This window comes from Primulina huaijiensis, chromosome 14 (assembly GCF_012295235.1).
Source record: "Primulina huaijiensis isolate GDHJ02 chromosome 14, ASM1229523v2, whole genome shotgun sequence".
NCBI classification, from domain to species: Eukaryota; Viridiplantae; Streptophyta; class Magnoliopsida; order Lamiales; family Gesneriaceae; genus Primulina; species Primulina huaijiensis.
The window spans coordinates 1,514,905-1,533,673 of record NC_133319.1 but is presented as its reverse complement, the minus strand read 5'-3'; the positions used below and the strand labels follow the sequence as shown (position 1 = coordinate 1,533,673).

The window sequence follows — 18,769 nt, the reverse complement described above, 5'->3', positions numbered from 1 at the left end:
CCATCTGTTGTGTGGGGTATTCAAATATGAGAGGAAAGCAAGAAGAAAACAATGAAAATGGTTTTGTAGAGGCAAGTGTTGAACGCTTTCTCAAATTTGCCCTCACAATGTGCTAGAGTTTGTGGCAATCTTCTCCCAAGATACAACTACAACACTTGAATAATGAGCACTCAAATATTCAAGTTCTATCACAAGGAAATGAAGGAACTCTCTCTTGTTGAAGAAAGGAAGAAGGAGATATGCAAATGATGTGTATGTTCAAAAGTGTTTTTGATTTTCAATAAAACAAATATTTAATGTTTTTCAAATGAAGAGACATGATCTTTCATTCATAGGGATGTCCATTGGCCATTGTAACTGATCACAATAATCAAACAATGCCAAGGAAATGAAAAAATGTCAGAAAATTCGAAGGGACGCGAAAAACAGCCGAAGGGGCGCGCCTGTGTGCGCGCCCGCGCGCTCTTGGCAGCTGTGCGCGCGCCTCTCCGCGCGCATGTGCGCGCCTGCCACTGGCAGCATCGCGCAGGTGCGCGCCTACTACTGTTCACGCGAATTTTATTTTATTTTTTCGTTTTTCGTTCCTTACATGTTCCGACTACTCGTTTGAAGTTCTTTCAACATTTGATGAACTCGTTTCGAGTTTAATTCAGAACCACCGAACTTAATATTCATTCATTAAACTTCATTTTTCTTTTCAAATTTTTCTAATCAAACACATTGATTAATTTGCTTAATTTTCATTCATTAAGCATCAAAATTTTCCAACACCATCAGGTGTGGTTTTTGTGAGACGGGACCTTTCATATTTGATATTTGATGGTAGGCCTACCAGAACTAGCACTAAGAGATGAAAAACAGGGTCAGGTTTGCTTACCTGAACGGCCTACAGGCTTCTACATGCAAGCCCTTGCACTTTCTTAACTTGAATTAACGGAGACTGATGCCCAAGACATGCTTAATGATGGTGCCTCCTTTGAAGCTAAGAAGCTTAAACTGTTGGCGCAAATAACTTACAATGCCGCGGAGTTGTTTAAGATCCAATTTTCTTGTCTGCTGGTTTGAGTTATACATTTCCACGCAGGATCCAGCAATGAAAATGTTATAGTCCAAAGTAGCTTGGCTTACACAAAAATCTATGCGTGAATCATTTGTTAGGCCAATTTCTGAGTGGGATTCATTACATATATATGGCAACGTGAATCAAAGTAAATGCATATTTGTATGGCACACGATGCCTCAGTGCCTGCTGCCATTTTTATCTGTTTCACTTAGGTATACATCTTATGTTTATACCATATGTTAAGTGTTTAATTCATTCTGATACGTCCATCGCTTTGTCCAATTTCGCGATTGAATCTAACTTAAAAAATCAAACAAAGCGAATTTATTTATTAGGTAATCTAACTGATGAAAATTGATAAAATACTAAAAGACATATATAAATCATTGTTTTCTTTGGGGAAACAAAACAGTCTGCACCCAAATGCAAATCTAACAATAATGCTTTTCAAAATAATGCTTACTCATTGAAAGTTGATGTTCATTCATGTGTGGTACGGGGTATATTTTGTTTGACAGTAACACGAGTAAGATCGTATATAAACGTAAATTTGTGTTTATCAGAATTAAGCGTGATGTGAAATGTTATAACATGCAGCGGAATATATAAGTTTGTAACACAAATTAATTTTAAATAAATGTGATGGAACAAAATAAAATTTGCACAATTATAAATACTTGTGCAGTGCCTCAGGGCAAAAATAATAACTAGAAAACCAACGAGTTTACACAAAAACTAACACTAGTGATTTTAATCAAAAATCAATTTTCTCAATGCTTTATAAAACAAATAACCACATTAAAATAGTATATAAGGAAACAAAACACGATGTCAAAACTCGAGCAACAAAAAATAAATCTTCAGTCAACTCTTTCACAGTTGTTGTTTGCAGATGTCTCCAACAATCACGTCAACATGTGGGTTCAGCGCTCTTCGATCAGCAGCAACCTTGTATATTATTTTCTTTAAAGTTTATGACGTGCAAATATGCAATAGTATGTATGTGTGTCTGCGTAAATCACACTTTTTTTTTTGCATGAGATGAATCTTCTTATTTATAGCTATTTACTTAGTATTAATAAATAAATAAATAAAACCCAATCAAAAAGCTATCTACTTCCTTGAGACTTTAGAACATGATATCCTTCCTTTTTACAAATGCACGAGGGCAAGCATGCATGAAGCTTCTTTTTGATAAGATATTTTGTGCAGTATAACCTAAACGTTAACTTATTCAATTTAGAAAAGTGAATATGTACGTGTAAATTTCAGATATATTTTTTTTTTGGAGATTTTTAAGTTTACTATGTTTACGTGTAAAATTTCAGATCCGACTCATAGGTTTCATGTGAAATGTTACATCTAAAAATCGCGTTTTTTCAAACCTTAATCACGGGTCAATTCGTGTCACCACACGTTTCTGATTTCTTGATCATTTTTCCAGTATCCTGTTTTCATGCACAAACTCGGGGTGGTGTGCTATAATTTTGGTCTTGATTAATCTGAACTTTAGTGTACATTTTTTCCTCAATATTTTGAAAATTTACATGATCGATAGACTTTATAGCTAATTTTCCCAATTTTAAGGATGTGCGAGCCAAATAGCTGTAATAGGACCATTGTACGTACGCCAACCACACTACCGCCAAAGCCGCCTCAAGGCAGCCACCGCCGCCACCGGATATATATATATATATATATATTTCTGTTATTTTCGAGATGATGTGTTGGAAAAATAGTTCGAATTGATAAGCACTGTAATAACTAATGACATATTATATATTCGGAGGTTAATATATTATAATTGAGTGTGCTTATTATATTCGTAATTTGTCGTTTCTCTGCAGGTGATAAGTGGGACTTGAGAGGAGGCGTGCCTCAGTTGAATACGACCATCTGATTTTCAAATTATGATTTTGTTTCTTTCCATTGTAATGAAACGAGAGATAAGTAGGGTTTGTTTATCTTTTATCTATTATGTAGGTTAATTTTATTTTTTAAATCAATTATATGGTTGAATACATTATAATTAATTAATTATGCAATATCACTATTTTAAGGGGGGGAAATGTACATACAAAATTGTTTGGGAAACATGGCATTCAAGGTTGTAATTAATCATATAGCTTATGTTTGGATCTAGCGAGTGCTTTATTTATTAACACAAAACTAACGTGAGACCATATAATAATATATTAATTTTGTAAGATGAATTTTCAATCCGACCAATGAGAAGTATATTTTTTATGTTTAACGTATTTTTTCACAACAAAAATATCATTTTTTTTTGTTAGTTATGTTATAAAAAAAATTGTATAATATATGATTAAATTCGAGTGAAAATTATTACTTTTATGTTAATTGTATATTGTGTAATATATATTTAATTAAGTGAAAAATATTGTTTTTGTGTCAAAAATATTATTTTTTACGGCATATATTGATCATGTCGACCGTTCTCACAGATATAAATCAATAAAACCATTACACAAGACGTATTGATTTATTAAATATGAATTAGTAATAGCTAGCTAGCTTATGATATTTTATGCTCGGTCTAATCATATTTCTCGACACATATCTCGTGTCTTTTATTAATACAATTAATCTCGATATCATTGACATTTGAAAAGAAAAAAAAACTCAAAATTTCAAATATTTGGAATTATTTATGTTGCATAAAACTAAAATTCAGTGTGATTAAAATGTGGTCTGGCGAGCTTATCTTGTGTGTGATGTGTCAATTTTTATTCCACAAATTTTATCTATGATATAATTAATTAATGCGATTTTGTGAGCAAAGCAACGATTTTAATATATCTTCATGACTTTATAATTTGGTTATAATAAAAGTAAAAAATTACTTAAGCGTTACAAGTGACCAATTTTATTTATTGCTTAGAAAACAATATTAGCATATCGTAAAGTAACGTTTAGCATTGAATACTGCATGGATGATGCGTATGATAGTAATGTGTTTGATTGATTGTGGGAGAAAATATTTTAAACATTATTTTCAATTAATATTTTTTACAAATCTTTCATGCGACTTTGATATGGTAAATGATAAGATCTACAACGTGTCGACGACTGTTAATATAATTGTGGCAAAATCATATTGATGATGAAAGACTCTTTTAAAAAAAAAAAAAGAGGATAAAAAAAGACTTACTAATAATGATGTTTACAAACTTAAAGTCACATAATAATCAAATTGATGTATATCGTGTTAGAAGTTATGGGAAGCCCCGCTGAATACGCGTAAACAGTAGAAGTGATGTGTCAGCTACTAGGGATATAAACGAACCAAATCGTTCGTGAGCTATTCGAAGCTCGGTTCGATAAAAAAACTCGTTTGAGTTCGTTTGTTAATTATATCAAACAAAATTCGAGCTCGAGCTTGATGATATATAAAAGATCGAATAAAGCTCGAGCCGAACTCAAACTTCTATATATCAATCTTAAACGAACCAAGTTTAAGCCTGATACTGTTTGGTTTAGTTTGAAATATTCACATCCCTGCCAGCTACGGAAATGGTTTCCATACTTTGATACTAAAATTTCTAAACGTACGTTTTAGCAAAAGTTAATAGCTAACGGTAATGATGTAACTCAAATATTTTAAACTGTACAATATATAGCACATACGTCAAGTTTCGATCGTTCTAGTATGAAAAACAATTATTGCAGCTCAACATATTTTATTATTTCTGACTGCCTTTTCCCAAGCTCCTGAATTCTAGTCCTATTCTAACAAATGTTTATTAATTATGTGTCAGCACTCTGTCGAAAAAATATATTAGATAAACGACTAAAATGATAAAATCACAATCAATCCAAGTTATTTCACTATTTTCTCTATATTAAATCATATTAGATTCAATTTGTTAATGAGTAATTTTAAGTGAGCATCAGATACGTAGAAGACCTATATCNTAGTGGAGATGAAGGGGTGATTAAGTTGTTTTAACTATAAAGTTTCCATTGCATGCTTTTCCACTATCTCCACGACAATAATTTTTTTTTTGGTTAAAATTCCCTCTTTTTTCCAGTCCTCTACACGGGGCTTCACAAGTAAACCTGCCCCAAATAAAATCAACTCTCAAATTAAAGCCACCCCATTAATTAGTTAGGTCACGAATGTTGTCAAATTTGGCGTTTTACAACCAATTTTTTTTTTATTTTGTAACATCACAAAAAGAAAACATTATATGACCACTTTGTAAGGTGACATATGGTCGAGTTACGTACGTTGGATATCTCTTCACTTGTCTTGTCTACGACATAAATCCATCTCCGATTGAATGCTTTTTTTTGGTGCTTCAACTACAATGGTTTGTGACCTGTAAACTACTCATTTTGTTCTGAAAAATATAATATAATTTTTTTTTGAAGTTTATTAGTTAAAAATTCGAATTTTCAGTGGAATTATTTCACAACAATCATCCTTACGATAATTGCATTTATTGTCATCAATGAGAATTAATGAACGTGTGATTTTGACTCTGCTATCAATTATATGACTGAGCACTAACCAATTTAAAAAAATATAGCTAATGGTAACGGTATAATTATAATATCGTTAAATCGTACTAACAGTCAAATGCTATATTAAACTCTCCTCAGAAGCTTGAATCACACTCTGGTTATCCTTATACCATTGAAGAGCCTCATCATAAAGAGAGAATTATATGTTTCGATTGCTATTCTAACATTGACAATTATCGCTCACCGACAACCATGATACTAAAAGCTCGTATAGATAAATATAGATATATAACATTCACAGAATTTGAATGTGCTAAAAATAGAATTTGAGACATGAACAAAAGAACTAGTTAAGCATCTCCCTAGAACCGACCTCATTTTAAGCCCCTAATTAAATGGCTTGTCTAGACTGTTAGTGCACTGTCACATAAAAGTAATGAAACCTAAACTCCATCGACCAAATTAAAGCACTATCAGACTGAATGTGTGTGTGTGTGTATGGCACTAGTTTATATATAGTTATCAATTATCTTTAATCAATAAGCCAAATATGTCGCTGTATGCTGGACGAGACATCAGAACAATATTCAAATTAAAGATACACAGCTGATTCGTTGTAATTTATCTGACACCAAAATTTCAAGTTTGAGACGAGGTTTTAAGTTCGAGACTTAATTATAACATGCTCCTCCTGCAACCAAAAAACAAAATTAAAGATACACACGAACATAAATCTAAATTTGTTAACTTTCAATTATATATCATAAGCAATGTATTGATAAAAACGAGTTTTGAGTATATATAANTATAATTCCGTAATAGTGAATTAACATGAGTGCGAAATAAAGGAATACAATTTGTTTTCCATTTAACAAGATTAGGAGAAACAGAATATCCAAATTCCAACCTGAGGATGACAGGAAGGTCGTGAATATTGCTTTTAAAGTGACAAATTTTATATTTATTTACCGTTTTTTTACCTAAAATTATGTCCTTACTAAATATAAAATATATTATATCATAGATTATTAATTATTAAAAGCATACATTATCGAATATCATATTTAACTTACATACACGTGTTAAAATTGCTGAATGAAAAATGTATAAGATCTTCTAAATAATTAGGGTCTCCTTTATTTTTTAACCTTTTAATTTACAGTTACTCTTTTGTAAAGAAACTTTTTTAAGTACTATCTTTTATCAAAAGAAATTGCCAAATTCAATTCAGAACTTCCTAATAAATTCGATCAAGAAATAAATATTCACTAATTTTGTAAACATAATAAGTAAATCAACATCACGTAAAATTTTCTTCATATAATTAAATTAATATATTTTAAAAGACACATGATCATATATATAATCTTTTCTAGGTGGGGGGTGGTTCCATCTAAACATTTAAAACAATTTCTCCTGGCAATGGATTTTACATCGTGCATTTTTTCCGCATAGACCCACCAAATTATCAATTTAAATTAAATAAATAAAGTAAGAAAGAAAGCAAGTGGAGCCAATAAAATTATTATTTAGTAATATAAAAAAAAGTAAACTTACGTTTCAAATTAGTGTGTCAGCATCGATACAGCTTTCCTGAAAGTGAATACAGCTTCATCCCAACTAGTTTGGTTATATGAAAACGACATTGCCCACTTAGTTATCAATCCCTGCTCAATGAATCCAACCAAATCACGCTTCTCTTGCTCCTCCATCTCCACATCACACTTGTAATCGAATCGAGTCGAGTCGAATCTATCGTTGGAAATTAATTTGATAATATTTTTTATCGGACCTATTTTCCAATTCTTTTTATTAAATTTTCGACGTTGGTTTAATTTTTTTTGTTGTCGTTTCATTTTTATGGAGTGTAAACAACATAATATATATAGAAAATTGTGGAGATAAAATGAAATGGTGAAAGCATGGATATGACTACAAATAGTGATGAAGTATATGTATAATGGACTAAATTAATATAATACTCGACTCTAATCCAATAAAAATAATAATCAAATTTTGTTTTTACCTTTTATAAGAAAATTCAAGTGGCTTTATCTATAGATTTTTTAAAAAAATAATAATAAATAAATAAATGTTTGAGTACAATATTTAAAAGTGCCAATTTTCTTGTTAAAATTCCTATATGTACACATGCAATGTACGTCTCTCTCCAAATGCAAGTGTCGTATGAAACGACTTTGAAAATTTAAATGAAACTTAGAAGTTATCCTAAAAGTTTTAATTTTGATTTCAGTTATATGTTTTTGTTTTTTGCCCTACTATTGAGTATATCCGGATTATTATTAAAAATATATTTTGGGCAACAAATTCTTATTTTTTTTCTTTTTTTGCAAATATCCCATTTAAAAAAAAAATAAAAATTATCAAAAGAAGATTTCTTTAAAAAAATAAATAAATAAAACATTCATCCCGAGCTAAAAATGTTCTCTAGAAACTGCATTTTTTTACGAACATTCAAACGACATTCTTGAAATTCACAACTACAAATCTACAATAATACGATGACATTTAACTATGGAACCATGTTGATTAAAATATTCATATTTATCACTGTTCACATGTTTTTAATTAAATAAAAAATGAAATGTGGAGTTTTCCATATATATTATATAGTGGGCATCCTCATAGCTTCCCCTAACGAATCCCCCACCCCTCTATAAATACATCACCATATTCTTCTTCTTCTTCACTATACAACTCCCACCACCCCAAGAAAGCTCACACATTTCTTCTCTCCCCTCACAAACTAAGCAATTACAATTATTAAGCAGAAACAAAGCTTAGGTTTTGCTTGCAAGCTAATCGGTTAGTGCTTTTACGATAGCTCTAAACTCTTTCTTTTCCTCGTTAGAACTAACTAGCAAGTGCCAAATTTAAACATTTAGTCGAAATCTTAATGGGTTTGGTTTGGTACATATATCATGCTCGGTGTTATCTGCAGTTGGTACACCGTGATATCAGTCATATCATCAGCTTTGATAATTAGACGTCCATATCGATAGCCGTCTGTGGTTATCAGTAAACAAGTTATATATTGTCATTATGAGCAGTAGCAAGGAACAGTTCTGTCCGGTTAAGGTTTTCTTGATTCTTTGAACCTAATCTTGATTATACTTTGAAGCTTCGATCGTGCAGGTTTATTAATGAAAGCAATTTAAAGACTCCTTGATCTATATCCGTCTCTTCTCTTTTTTAAAAAAAGCATAACGAATTGCTGAATTTCTGTGTTGCATGGAATTGTTAATATATTGAATCAGCTGATATCTTATGTAAATGTAATCCCATGTTTTCGCAAACATCCGCCGGAGTTGCAAGAAAGTTAAACTCTTGTGGGATGGGTAACGTGGCGGTTGGTCGCGCTTCCTTCTAAAAATTTCACGGAACATATTAGACAAATATGATATATATATATATATATATATCGAACATGCATGTAACATCTATGACTATAATTTAAGGTGACATTTACATCTCAGAGAATTCTAATTTTCTAGCATGATCGAATATCTCGTCCGATTTCGAAAAATAAGAAGAATGCAACAATTTGTATATAGTTGTCTTCTAAAATACTCTAAGAAGAAAAGAAGTTCGAATTGAATTTCTCTTCCTGTATTTCCTTGATATACGGAAAAAGTTAATATATTGATGAGCAATTCCAGCTTCACATGTCATCTGTGAGCAATTGTTTGTATCTTTCTGTCCTTATTTTTATTTTTATGATTTCTTAGTTTGGATGAAAACTATATTTAATTCTTTGATAAAATTACTGTTTACGTGTGTCACAATTATCATCAAGTTATATTAACAAACACATTGTCACACCAACTATTTAGCGAATAACGATCTAGCTGAAAAACCGATTAAATTATGAGAAAAATCGTGCAAAATTTTAGAAGTAGAATCAACTTATTTTTTACCCGCTCCAGCAGATTTGACCTGGATAAATCCAATGGTAGCGACCTTGATGACATATATATGTTGAAATTTTGTTTCTATTTTCAATATAAATATATAAATATTTACATGCTTGATCATCAGGATCAAATGGGAGAGAAGACCATAATGCACCGAGAAGAATACACCCTTGACGGATCAGTTGATCGCAATGGAATGCCAGCAGTTCGAGCACGAACTGGATCATGGTGTGCTGGCTTTCTTATACTAGGTAAGCCAAAATTGCATCATGATCTTGTATATGCTAAACTTGTAACTATCGCTAAAAAAATTTCCCAGAAACCTTAATATGTTTTGGTTTCTTATTGTTACACTTCGTTTCAGTGAATCAAGGCCTTGCCACACTTGCATTTTTCGGGGTTGGAGTCAATCTAGTGTTGTTCCTTACGAGAGTAATGGGCCAAGACAATGCTGAAGCTGCAAATAATGTTAGCAAATGGACAGGCACAGTTTACCTATTTTCCCTTCTGGGGGCGTTTCTTTCCGATTCCTACTGGGGACGATACAAAACTTGTGCCATTTTCCAAGTCATATTTGTGACTGTGAGTCCAAGTATCAAGCAATTTTGTTGTTACGAATAACAATTACTAGCATCATAGAAATTGGATATCAGTTGCTAAAACAGTGAAATGTGTTTGTTTAATGACAGGGTTTGGTATCCTTATCACTGACATCATACTTGTTCTTGGTCAAACCAAATGGCTGTGGGGATGAAAAAACTCTGTGCGACTCACATTCTACGCTCCATCTTTCGCTCTTCTATGTATCGATTTACCTAATTGCCCTTGGAAACGGAGGGTACCAACCAACGATCGCAACATTTGGAGCCGATCAATTCGATGAAGAACATCCCAAAGAAGGCCACTCAAAAGTGGAGTTCTTTAGCTACTTCTACTTGGCCCTAAATCTCGGTTGCTTATTTTCAAACACAATCTTGGGTTATTATGAAGATAAAGGGATATGGGAAATAGGGTTTTGGGCATCTGCTGGATCTGCTACAGTTGCATTGATTTTGTTCCTGATTGGGACTCCAAGATACAGACATTTCGTACCCAAAGGCAATCCTTTATCAAGATTTTGTCAAGTGATTGTTGCTGCATCAAGGAAATGGAAAATCCAGGTGCCTTATGATGATGAGTTATATGAAGTACAGGAAGCTGATCTTGCTGACAATGCAGGCAGAAAAATACTTCATACACAAGGATTCAAGTAAGTCTGTCACACTAAAAATTGACAAATCTTTTATCAACTCCCCCGATTAAGAATCGAGGATGTGATTATTTGCAAAATTGACTCTATTACCAACTCTTTTGCTCCTCTTCTTACTGTAAACCCAAAATAGATATCAGGATCTAACAGTTTTATGCTCGAGCTTGACTTAGACTCGCAATTTGAGCAGTCCAATTCCACTTGGGATTGAATTTTTATATGAACTTGAACTCGATTTGCTTGGGCTGGAAATCCATGACGTGTGTGTATTGAGAAGAGACTAAAATGCCATTTGCATCATATTAATCTTGAAGTTGAAATTGATCATTTATGAAAACAGGTGATCATGCTTCAACGGTAATGAAGATGAAAAACATGAACATGAAAATCAACTAAATTGCCTATTTGAGTAGCTTAAAATAACTTAGGTAGCGCTCCCATTTGGCTAGCAGCATGAGAGCTACTTCTAATTCAGATTCGCTTGCACCTATTATTTGTGTGGTAGATCGAACTGAAGAAATCTGACTGTGTTCTTTTATAAGCCTCAAATTTTTCCCATTATATAGATGATCACCTTCTCAAATCTTACCATTCTGTCATTACTCGCGCAGATTCTTGGACAGAGCAGCAGTCATGACACAAAGAGACTACACAGTAGAAAAGAAAACCAACACCCATAACCCATGGAATCTGTGCCCCATCACACAAGTGGAAGAAGTGAAATGTATATTAAGACTCCTCCCAGTCTGGTTATGCACAATACCATACTCGGTAGTCTTCACTCAAATGCAATCCATTTTCGTTGAACAAGGTGCCGCCATGAAAACAACCTTGGCAGGCTTCCACATCCCTCCAGCCAGCATGTCCAGTTTTGACATCCTAAGTGTTGCAGCCTTCATTTTTATCAACAAGCGCCTCATTGAACCCCTCGTGTCCAGGTACAGGAAGTCTGGCGGATTAACTGAGCTCCAGAGGATGGGGATTGGCTTGGTCATAGCCATTGCAGCAATGCTGTCTGCTGGATTAGTCGAGCATTTCAGGCTCAAATACTCACAAAAGGACTGCCCAAACTGTGCAAATTCCAGCAGTTTAAGCATATTCTGGCAGGTGCCTCAGTATGTTCTAATTGGAGCATCTGAAGTTTTTATGTACGTGGGGCAGCTCGAGTTCTTTAATGGGCAGGCACCAGATGGACTGAAGAGCTTTGGAAGTGCACTTAGCATGATGTCCATATCATTGGGGAATTATGTTAGTAGCTTGATTGTGACCATAGTTATCAAAATTTCGGCATCTGATGAAATGCCTGGATGGATTCCTAGAAACCTAAACAAGGGGCATTTGGACAGGTTTTATTACCTATTGGCGGTATTGACTGCGGCTGATCTTTTGTTGTACATTGTGTGTGCAAAGTGGTACAAGTACACAAGATTTGAAGACAGGAGCAATAAAGGGAAGGACAACGATGCGAGAATCTAGTCCATGTAGAAGAAACTTATGATATCCTTGTGTGGTTTTTCTACTTTTTTACTGGGTTTTTTTTTTAATGAGGAATTAATATATGTATTAAGAATGGTGGAGAAAATAAGAAAGTATGGTTGTGGATGTGTGTATACTTGCAAGGATACTAGAGGAGTGGGCAAGATTGTTTCACTTCTCCAAGTTGAGCAACTGGGAAAACTAATATATCCTCTGTCTGTAAAGAAGATGAAGTTTATATAAAAAATGAGCTCTATATGCCTATTATCAAATTCCCCTCAGTTTTTATTATTTTTTCATGCCCTCCTGTATTTTTAGTTCATTTCACATCCTATTACATAGTTGGTATTTTCTGTTACACTAATCAGGTGTTTGTTAATTGATTCATGAATAAAAGGTTTACAATTATTTACATTCTCTGATTGCACAATATAAACCAACAGCGACTTTACAAACAGAAATATAAAGTTGACGGAAACTGTAGTGTACAGAGTGATGAAATCCATACAAAGAATGTCAATTTTCAGCGCTTGAATTCAACTGTACCTCATTTAGCAGTAGCTCCGTAAATGAACGTGAACCCCGTCTATCTTCCATTTGATATGCTCGGTTATCTTGGATGTGATCGGTATCCCTCTTCATGAATTGGAATCCCATTATATATCTGTATTCTCCTGTTCCTAGACAACGATCACAGTACCCAAGACCACTTCCTCCACAGCTCCTGCACCTGTGAAGATCGATTAAGAAGAGGTGACAGGTAGAAGACAGGGAAAATGCACTTGAAATTGATTCCAGGGAAACACGTTGTGGTTTCTTTGCCTCACCATTTTGGCCATTCTCCTTTGGGAAGCACGGTCGATTGGACGTGATTTGTCCTCCCTGACGTATCGACACCACACAAGATTCTTGAGAAATAGAAGTGTGAATTGAGTCTATTGAAAACCAGATAGCTCTGTAGGAATCTAAGCTCAATCAAAATTCATTATCGTTTCTTTTAATAAAGCGTCCTGCTAATAGTGGCCTTCCACCGAAATGAAACTAATTACTTACTGCATGTGAAAAACCCAAAATATTGATATTTTTGTGCCTCTCTCTCCCTCTCATACAGATTGCATAAGTAGAAAACAGAATGAAAGAGAGCAGTAAATAGCTACCTCTACCATGACACTCGTGACAATCAACTCTACCGCTTCCTCTGCAAACAACACAAGGTGGATCGGGGAATTTTCTTTTTTCTATACGAACATTTGACTGCATTAATCAGCAAATATTGCATTAGACAACAAAAAACACACATTTATATTATTTTGGATAAACATCTTCTTAGCGTTGTTATATCTAATAAAGCTGAAGATTTGTATTTGATCATTCTTGCCACAATCAATATTCTATTTCAACCCAACAATATTTTTAGAACTGATGTAATCTAAAAGAAGTAGACTCGTATATATTAAAAGAGCAACCAATCCATTCAGGAGCCGATCCAAGACAATAAAAAGCATTAAAAAATCAAATTTTAATTTTACATTTTCAAAAATTGTCTGAAAAGAAGTTCAATCCCCGGAAAGAAAAAATTAAAATTTGAAGTCAAATTTATTTAGAAAATCAGCTCAAACTTCCCGCCCCATCACCCTGCTATGACTGATAAAAGACTTACCAAACAGTTAAAAAAAAACACAAATTTATGCGATAAATTGTTTCATCTCTCGCCACTTCCCTCAGCAAAGTATGAGCGACTACCACTAATTGAAACCAAGAAAAGAAAAGGGAAAAGGGAAGGAGAGAAAGCTGCAGAAATAATTGATAATGCCTGAGTACTGACGATCCAGGAAGGCTTGGATACGGAAAGAAGCGGAGTCACAGCTGCCTGAGAACTTCGACTACCATCAACTCCGGCATCGCACCTGACAATCGTTAGTAGATTCGCCGCTTTCGAGATCAATTGCGTACTTTGCATGATGGAAATCGGAGGCGGGACCACTGCTTCCGGCGATGGCTGCGTGACTCAACAAAGCTGGTTGGGATATTGGTTCGGATTTAATTAGAGTGTGAACCGGACCAATATCCGAAAAAGATACGACCGGCAGAACCATATCCGGGTCAAGCCATAGGCAAATGATCAGGGTCGGACCACCGCATTGCAAAATTTTTTATTTTTGAAACATGAATAGAAATAAACTTCAAAAATTCTCCAATAAATCATTAATTATGATATATTTGTATTATCTATCGACTGTCAAAATATAGTAGATGACTTATAGTAAATCATGCATCAAAGTCTCAATTTTGATTCGGGGAAAAAATCTACTGCAACATTTTCTATAACATTTATAAGTAATGAACTGTAATTTGTTTTAATTTTTGCAAAATCATGTGATAAATTTCTATCAGTGAAAGAAATATTATTAAACAAAAATATTACAAAATTTGTTTAAGACGACATATCAAGTCCGAAATACGACGATAAAAATGACTCAAAAACGATGTTATGTATATGATTTAACACAATAGGCCTCACTTAACATCGAGTTTTTACTCCACAATAGTCTAAATATATGTATAAAAAAAGTTATTGGGTCAGGGAAAGGTGGATCCAGAACAAAGTGGCCTTTAATGGTTTCCGAGTTGGGTCCATAACAGTTTCATGATTGAAGCCCAAGACCAAATCAAATAAACCACGCCACTTTATTTTATTCTCTTTCGCATTCCTTGTCGATTGTAATTTGTCTTTTTTTGTTGTTTGATGCCCCGTGACCCAATTTATGAGCAAATTAATATTTGAGTATGTCATTCATGAGACGAGCTCACGAGTTTTTATCCGTGAGACAGGTCGAATCAATTTACATATATTATGAAAAATAATAATTGCAATATAAGATATAATATTTTTCATGCGTTAGGTTGAGTTGGAGATTCCTCTAATAAAATTGATTTGTAAGTTAGTTTCACGATAGTTTTGTAATTAATATTTTCATTTGTTCGTTGGATAGACGCCATGTATATAATATCACCTATGGTTCTTTTATGGTATCGATATAAATATTGACTGGTTTTCTCGGTAAAATTTATTGCAAAACACATCCCCCCTCCACCTTCAATTCATCAAAGAATCGGCAAGACGAATAAATGAATTTTTTTTACTGAGCAGTCAAAATACGTTTGAATTTTTTTTAAGAAAATATAAGACAAGATCATTTTAGTCTTGTTTGTGTATGTGTTATTATGGCATTTCAGTATTGTAACTTTTGTTACATCAATCATCATGTAATTAACTAATTTTCGGAAATCAATTTCAGTCATTCTCGACAAAATTTTTATTCTCTTGATTACATGATTTTGACGAGAAAGATTAAAAATGATTATCGAAACATAGTTACAAAACTATAATATATTCAATAAAATATACATGACTAAAAAGATCAAATTCGATATACATGTGACCTATTCTCTCAAAAATAAAAAACAATAAAACTTTCTATCTTGGGATTCCAATACAAAACTTAGTGTTCACCAGTCGCATTTGTTGGGATTTATTTTCGGTCTTTAATTCCATATTTATGACTCTTGCCGGAAGCAGCAAGTGGGTGAGCTTTTTTCACATTATTTATTTATATATTTCATGATCTCCACCAAAATATCCTTAAAAAGGAGGACAAAGCCACGAAAATGAACATTTGATGGTGGAGTACCATGCAGTGCATGTGATGAGACTTGTTTCGATTCTGTTTTCTGGATTCAATTTATCCATTGATTCTTGTTGAAGCGACTGTTTTAATTTTGACCTNTATATAGTGGCACGGACATTTAAATTCCCATGATTACAGATGACTAACATGCATACGTACAGTTGATTTTAAGTCGCTGCGAGGTGTAAGCTTTTAATAATGGCGACAAAGACATGACGACAGTAAAATATGGAACTACGCAATTTCAACAGAAATGATTTCACCGGTCGACACCACTTTATCTGCTGTAAAGCAGCTTGGTTTGCGTCCGTCCATATTAATGGAAGTGCTATAGTGTACGACGATGGTAATGGTATGCAAGATGGATACATGTGATGTTCATTTATATATTTAGATTTAGATTAGATATATATTGGTACAAAAAAGTAAATATTAATTATATAATAAAAATTATAAATTTGATTTTTTTTAAAAATTAATTTGAATTATTTTGTTGTTTATCTTGATTTAATCTCTTATCATATTAGACGAATAAATAATTAAGATCTTATAAAACTTATTTTCAAAATTGTTTCTCAATTTAAGATTGAGGTTATTGATTTTATGTTTTATAATAAATTATAATGAACATAGTATACGAAATGAAATGAAATGAAACAAATTTTAAAAATATATTTATAACCAAATACCACATATAAGACATAATAACCTAAAAATCAACCAAATTATGGATTTTATCAAAACAATATCGAAACTAATGAAATAATGATATTGTTAGTAAAAAATATAACTCATTATATTCAATTTAAATAATATTTAACCTCATACATGACACTTTTAGCTTTTGTTTTTAGAATTCTATATCATAGATAATTAGTTTTATATTAGAATTGAGTTATTATAGATTACATCAATGACTGTTAATTTCTTGTTAAATACAATTTTAAAATAATAAATAAATCAATATATGTAATGAAATACACATTTAAATAATATTATGTAGTAAATATCAAATAAACTCATACAATAATTATTAAATATGAATTTTAAACTACCAAGATAATTTTCATCATAAAAATTTGAAATATAACATAAGAAATAAATTTTCATAAAAAAATGTTATTTTTGTATTTATTGAACTAGTTGTTTCTTTTTAAAATAATTATTGATATAAATTCTCCTAAATAATTTATTAAATTCTTTACTTTCAATTCTTAATTAAAAACCATAAAATATGTTAGCATTAAACTTCATATTGTTATATTATTATTTACTTATCATGTTATTCTACTATTGTATATATACTTATTTGTTTCATATATCTTTTTGTGATACTGTAATTTATTATGTAATTAGAAATTGCATTAAAAATATATTACAAAATTACATTAAAATCATAAAATAAAATGTTGAGAAAAAATTAAAAAGATAAAATATTTAAAGGTAGAATAAATATGAATTATTTGAGAAAATTAATATAAAAGTTATATTTTATTCTAAAATTACTACAATCAACATTTATTGTACTAATAATTCATTAGTATTTATTAGACTATTAATTATATATTAGGTTAAATAATTAGACCACTAATTAATAATATATTATTGACAAATAAATTTTAATTATAAAACGAATGTGATTTACCTTTGGTTTAGATAAATAGAAGGTTTGTATTTGTTTTAAACTTAAGAAATTTTTGTATTTTTTGTCATTTATATTTAACTCTTTGATGTTGTGGCCGTCAATGATATCAAGTTTAAGTTTTAATCTGCTATATTTTTTGATAATTTTAATTATTTTTGTGGCGAGGCAGCGATATATCATTGATACAGTGTTGACATGACGTTAACGTCGGCAATGTCAAGTTAGCTTTCCTGATATATATTAAAAAACTAAAAATTTCAAAAAAAAAATTAAAATATTGACTACGACTGCAATTTGACACATGTAGGACCAAAATTTTAAAAATGTAAATACGCAAGACTAAAAATAATTTTTTTCAAACTTGAAAATCGCTTCTTTTTTTTTAAAAAAAAAAGTATTTTTATTACGTTTAAGTTAAAAATAAACACCTTTCTAACCATCTTTCTTAAAAGAATAAGACATGTAATAATAGATATATCTATATTATCTAAAAATGCATAATTTTCATTGTCAACAAATATTTGTTTCTTATTTTGGTGATTAAGAGATGCATGTTTTAAATTACAGATTCATCCTCACCAAATGTTTCATATTTTGTCATTATATTTACTAATAATGGTCAACTAAAGTGGTTGTTTTATCCATAAAATATAATAAAACAATATATAATTAAATTTATATTAAAATTTAATATGTATAAATGTATCGCAATATCGCATGCAATAAAATACTAGTTGTTGAGATTGGGACTCGGTCTACGCTTAATAACAGTTTATAATCATCACGAAGAGCAACATATTTTAGTTTGGCCAAGGTTTTACTTCATGGATTGGAACATTTAAGCCACAAATCCAATCGAAATTTTCTGGTTTTCATTTATAATTAATCAAACCGAATAATTTTTTACTATTATTTTCATCCGATTATAATTATAAGTGTTGATTTATGATGTTCATCTCTATGTAGTGAAAAAAAAACTAAGATATAAAATCTATGTTTTTGAAATCGGATTTGACCGGCCCGTTAGATTGGAAACCAACCATTGGCCCAGTTTGGAACTACTTAATAAACAATTGAAATGATCAAACCGGTCAAGAAGCGGTCCGGCTGATCGTGAACCGATTAAAAACCTATCCGACCAGTTCACCGATTTTTTATTTCTTTTAATTTTTTTTAAAAATTAATTATTTTATTATATTTTTTAAAAAATTATTTATAATATTT

At 31.7% G+C, this 18,769-nt stretch overlaps 2 protein-coding genes across 4 annotated transcripts; one reads left to right on the top strand and one right to left on the bottom strand.

Annotated features, from left to right (window-relative positions):
• Positions 1-8,222: 8,222 nt before the first annotated feature.
• LOC140957134 (protein NRT1/ PTR FAMILY 7.3-like) lies at positions 8,223-12,485 on the top strand. Its single transcript, XM_073414264.1, has 5 exons — positions 8,223-8,377; positions 9,611-9,737; positions 9,851-10,068; positions 10,176-10,735; positions 11,347-12,485. The coding sequence occupies exons 2-5, from the start codon at positions 9,617-9,619 to the stop codon at positions 12,209-12,211; spliced, it is 1,764 nt and encodes a 587-aa protein (XP_073270365.1). The 5' UTR covers positions 8,223-8,377; positions 9,611-9,616; the 3' UTR covers positions 12,212-12,485.
• A 187-nt stretch (positions 12,486-12,672) lies between these two features.
• Positions 12,673-14,347, bottom strand: LOC140957135 (uncharacterized). 3 transcript variants are annotated; one of them, XM_073414265.1, is made up of 4 exons: positions 14,025-14,327; positions 13,369-13,465; positions 13,039-13,093; positions 12,673-12,941 (listed from the first exon to the last, which is right to left on the bottom strand). In XM_073414265.1, the coding sequence occupies exons 1-4, from the start codon at positions 14,169-14,171 to the stop codon at positions 12,728-12,730; spliced, it is 513 nt and encodes a 170-aa protein (XP_073270366.1). In that variant the 5' UTR covers positions 14,172-14,327; the 3' UTR covers positions 12,673-12,727. The 3 variants fall into 3 exon arrangements, with proteins under 3 accessions (XP_073270366.1, XP_073270368.1, XP_073270367.1); XM_073414267.1 differs by having other exon boundaries at positions 12,883-12,941; positions 13,039-13,119; positions 14,037-14,347; XM_073414266.1 differs by having other exon boundaries at positions 12,883-12,941; positions 13,039-13,119; positions 14,025-14,343.
• Between the last annotated feature and the right edge of the window lie 4,422 nt (positions 14,348-18,769).

Excerpts from the sequence above, each read along its gene's own strand:
- LOC140957135 (XM_073414265.1), bottom strand. The coding sequence starts at position 14,171 with ATGCAAAGTACGCAATTGATCTCGAAAGCGGCGAATCTACTAACGATT. Across the intron at positions 13,094-13,368 it reads TCACGAGTGTCATGGTAGAG|GGAGGACAAATCACGTCCAA; the intron begins GTAGCTATTTAC and ends TCGATACGTCAG. Across the intron at positions 12,942-13,038 it reads AAAGGAGAATGGCCAAAATG|GTGCAGGAGCTGTGGAGGAA; the intron begins GTGAGGCAAAGA and ends CGATCTTCACAG.
- LOC140957134 (XM_073414264.1), top strand. The coding sequence starts at position 9,617 with ATGGGAGAGAAGACCATAATGCACCGAGAAGAATACACCCTTGACGGA. Across the intron at positions 10,069-10,175 it reads TCCAAGTCATATTTGTGACT|GGTTTGGTATCCTTATCACT; the intron begins GTGAGTCCAAGT and ends GTTTAATGACAG. Across the intron at positions 10,736-11,346 it reads CTTCATACACAAGGATTCAA|ATTCTTGGACAGAGCAGCAG; the intron begins GTAAGTCTGTCA and ends TTACTCGCGCAG.